The sequence below is a fragment of the Muscardinus avellanarius genome, assembly GCF_963383645.1.
Source record: "Muscardinus avellanarius genome assembly, chromosome: 12".
NCBI lineage: Eukaryota > Metazoa > Chordata > Mammalia > Rodentia > Gliridae > Muscardinus > Muscardinus avellanarius.
This window is the reverse complement of record NC_137798.1, coordinates 63,063,549-63,067,685: the sequence shown is the minus strand read 5'-3', so window position 1 is coordinate 63,067,685 and position 4,137 is coordinate 63,063,549. Positions and strand designations below refer to the sequence as shown.

The following is a 4,137-nucleotide window of genomic DNA, read 5'->3' as shown; positions in this document are numbered from 1 at the left end:
CAGTATGTGGAACGGACTAATTTCATTTGTATGTTATTTGCATTATAGTTTCTCATTGTAATGGGATATTTCCCAAATTGACATCGCCAAGCCAGCTGGCCATCACATGTGCGCATGCCTTTTAGAGACTCTACCTAGACTCGCATCCTCCTTTTGTTTCATTTTTGAAAGGTTTTTGACATTCTATTTTTTGTTTATTTTTATACTTTTATTGGTGCATTATAGTCTCACGTCATAATGTAGCTTCTAGTGATAGTGACATCCATGTGCAGAGCACTTGGTGAGCCTTCCCCCTTCCCCATACAGGGCATTGAGGTTGAATTTCCTTCCTTTCATTTCCATCTTTGGCAGACAATAATTTTGTTGACATTGATTAGAATTCCACTTTTCACTCTATACATAGAAGGAGATGAATTGAAGTAAAAAATTCAGAATAAAGTATTTTGTGTGTGTGTGTGTGTGTGTGTGTGTGTGTGTGTGTGTGTGTGGTACTGGGGATGGAACACAGGGGCCTTCCACCTCTGAGTTACACTCCCAGACCTATTTTATATTTTATTTGGAAACAGGGTCTCTTAAGTCAGCCGGCTGGCTTCGAACCTGCGCGATCCTCCTGTCTCAGCCTCCCAAGCACGGGGATTACAAGCGTGCGCCACCACGCCCGGCTAGAATAAAGTATTTTTTAAAAATAAAAAATAGAGGAGTTTTTATTGAGTTCTTTAAATTGCTACTTCATGTTTTTGTTCTTATTGGGAGTTTTTAATCAACTGTTCATAATTTGACCCCCCAAAAAATATATATTTTGTAAATGTGTCACAAACACATGGAACAGAACCCTATTTTTTGTAGAGGACTTTAACCTAAATAAAGTCATGAGTTTTTCAGTAGTTTTCTGGTAGTTTTACAAACAAGCCCACAGCTGTCCATGGAGCATGGGCTAGACAGACAGGTGGTGTTTCAGCTGCTCCATGATCTCACTCATCTTCTCGCTTGGAATCAATGTCACCATTCACAAGGGCTTCATCGGCACATCATCAAAAGACCACTGCCCCAGACAAGTGTCGCTCTCCTCCTGCACAGAGTAGCTGAACTTCAGGACAGCCTTCTTTCTTTCAGTTAAATTTAGAAGGCTTATGAAACCAAAAATCTCATCTTCATCCACGTCATCATTGCTGTCTTCTGAAACATCTGTTTGCTTAACCACACTCCCGATGTGGTTCTGCTGGATCAGGAGGTCCGTCAGTTCTGCAGTGTTCACAGGAGCCTTTAGGAAAAGCTGCTGCAGTAATTTCTTGATTCCGTCATAATCATTATGTGAGATGGAATAAGCTTCAAAGTCAATATTCACTTCCTCGTCCACGATCTCGTCATCCTCATCCTCTTCTTGGTCACTGTCTTCACAATCTTCGTCCTCATTCTCAACCTCATCTTCCTCTTCTTCCTCCTGGCGCTGGATGGGGGCTCTGGGCAGCCATGGGGCCCCAGCGCCCACGGCTCGCTGCTTGGCTTTGGACGCCATGCTGCCGCCCGCACTCCAGAATAAAGTATTATGACATATGATTTAATGAATAAAAACATTGTAAAATTATTTTTTTCTCATTCCCGTGTCAAGTGACTAGTCAAAAATTGGACAGTATTAGAAGAGTACTGGCCTGGAAATCAAGACTTGAACTCTGATCCTGGTTATGACATGAATTCACTATGTAATTTTGAGCACCTTCTTTCCTTTTTTCCTTCCTTCCTTCCTTCTCCCTCCTCCTTTCTTCTCTCTTCCTTTCCTCTCTCCTTCCCTTCATTCCCAGTGGCATTCTACATTCGAGCTACATTCCCAGCTTGATTTTATTTTTATTTTTAAACAGGATCTCAGTAAGTTGCTAAAGGCCTCACTAAATTTCTAAAGCTGGTCTTGAATCTGTCTCAGTCTCCCAAGTACTGGGATTACAAAGGTGTACACCACCGCAGCCAGGTTTTGTTTTTTTTTCCTTGTGAAATGAGGGAGGTAAAACAGTTGATTATTAGGGTTCCTTTCAGCTGTAATATTATCTATGATTTTGATATTTTAATATCAAATATTTGTGTGAAAAATTACATAATTTTTAAATGAATTTTCATCCATCTTAAAATTTTTTCCCAAATTACCTCCAGAGTTTCCTTGAAGGATTAACCATTTTGGGTCCATTTTTCTTCCTTTCTTCATAGTCTTTTTTTTTTAATATATTTTTATTGGTGCAGTGTAGTCAAACATTACAGTGGAATACAAGACTTGTGAGGGTATACAAGCACACATCATCCAATTAACTCTTATCCCATCCCTGTCCCATTCCCTCCCCCTCCCTCAACCCCCAGCTTGATTTGGTGATTAACTTTGATACATTTGTTTACATACATCATGCGTTTTAAAGAGATTCTGTCTTCCCCCATCCCATCCCATCCCCTCTGATTGGTCAACTTGATTGCTCCCCCATGGGGCCCTTTCTTCAACTAGCTCTCCTCCCATTACCCATTTCTTCCTAGTTTTTGCATATTAGGGAAAGCATCCAATTTTCTATTTTCTGTGATATTTCTCTGTGTATGCCATATTGCAAGTTCCGTTCCCGCTCCTGAAGGTCCCGCCACCAGCCTTGCCCCCTGGCAGACTCTGATCCAGGCCTCGCTGGCTCCAGCAACAGCCTTGCCTCATGGCAGGCCCCGATCCCTGTCCCACTGACGCTGGCTCTGGCCTCACCCCTTGGGAGGCTCCAATCCCTTCTTCAGAGGCCCCTGCACCAGCCTCACCCCTCGGCAGGCTCTAATCCAAGCACCTTCTTCACCCAGCATGTTATCCAAAGTTCCCAATCGTGTGCTGTGGTAGCATTCTGCCTCTGGGTTTATTTCTTCAAAAGATCCAGGTGTGTTGCATCAGATCTCTGCCTCCCCTGAGTACTGGCTGCTGTCATTGTCGCTGTCTCTACCATCTCAGTTCTTTCCCAAACTCTCTTTCCACATTGCATGTTGTCCAGTATTCCTGAGTGTGTGCAATGGTAGCATTCCACCTTTGGGGCAATTTCTTCAGAGGATCAGGGTGGGTTGGATTAGATCTCTGCCTCTCCCAAATACAAGTCTCCACCGCCACCGCAGCCACCGCTGCCAACACTGCCTTCCTCCTAGGTCTCTGCTGAGCTCTGGGGTTATTTCTAGAGCCTGCCGAGGGGTGAGGCTGGTGCAGGGGCCTCTGAAGAAGGCATTGGAGCCTCCCAAGGGGTGAGGCCGGAGCCGGGGTCAGCGGGACAGGGATCGGGACCTGCCATGAGGCAAGGCTGTTGCTGGAGCCAGCAAGGCTGGGATCAGAGATGATGTTCAGGATTCTTAAGCATGTAAGGATGAAGAAGTTGCCCTTCGTGGGGAATTTTTTCCAAAAGTTCCAGGTCAGTTGGATATGTTTTGTCTGCATCTCCAGAGTCCTGGCTGCCGATGTGGTCATCTTGACCCCTCTCCAGTATTTTTTCCTTCTCTCTCTCTCTCTCTCTCTCTCTCTCTCTCTCTCTCTCTCTCTCTCTCTTTCTCTCTCTAAGAGAAGACAGTATGTGTGGTTTGTTTGAAGAGGTTGTGGGATCAGGCACTCGGTAGCAATGAATTTTTTTCTTCCTTCCAAGAGTGGAGTCCCACAGTCTCACTGCAGAGCAGGATCTGCGGTTCTAATCACACCAGGGCCTAGTGCAGTGCAGCAGTGCTGAGTTCTTTCCATAAGCACAGCTCAGCTTCTGGCCTTCTGGGGAGTAGAGCCCCCCTGCACCCCCCTTGCCTGGCACTAGGCCTTCCCAGGAGCGGGCCAGGCGCCTGCCTCCCGCCCCGGACCGGGTTCCCCGGGGAGCAGGGTGCCTGCCTCCTGCCCGACTGGGCCTTCTGGGGCGCAGGGTGCCTGCCCCCTGCCTGGGACCGGGTTCCGGGGAGCAGGGCGCCTTTTCTTCATAGTCTTAAGGCATGAGCAAATTAGGTGGTTGCCTTTTAGGTAGGAAGAGTTCCCATGTTGTCCTGCCTCCATCTGAAATTACTTCCTTAGGAGTTTGTCTCTTATAGATAAGGCACCTGCAGTCTATTAATATATACACCCCATGGGAGAGGCAACATGTTAAGCTTGTTTCCGCTTAATGGGACACATTT

General features: G+C 46.0%; 1 protein-coding gene across 1 annotated transcript; it reads right to left on the bottom strand.

Annotated features, from left to right (window-relative positions):
• Positions 1 to 1,006: 1,006 nt before the first annotated feature.
• On the bottom strand, positions 1,007 to 1,516 carry LOC308271593 (BRCA2 and CDKN1A-interacting protein-like; the record flags this gene model as incomplete). Its single annotated transcript, XM_080708021.1, has 1 exon — positions 1,007 to 1,516. The coding sequence occupies one exon, from the start codon at positions 1,514 to 1,516 to the stop codon at positions 1,007 to 1,009; it is 510 nt and encodes a 169-aa protein (XP_080564147.1).
• Between the last annotated feature and the right edge of the window lie 2,621 nt (positions 1,517 to 4,137).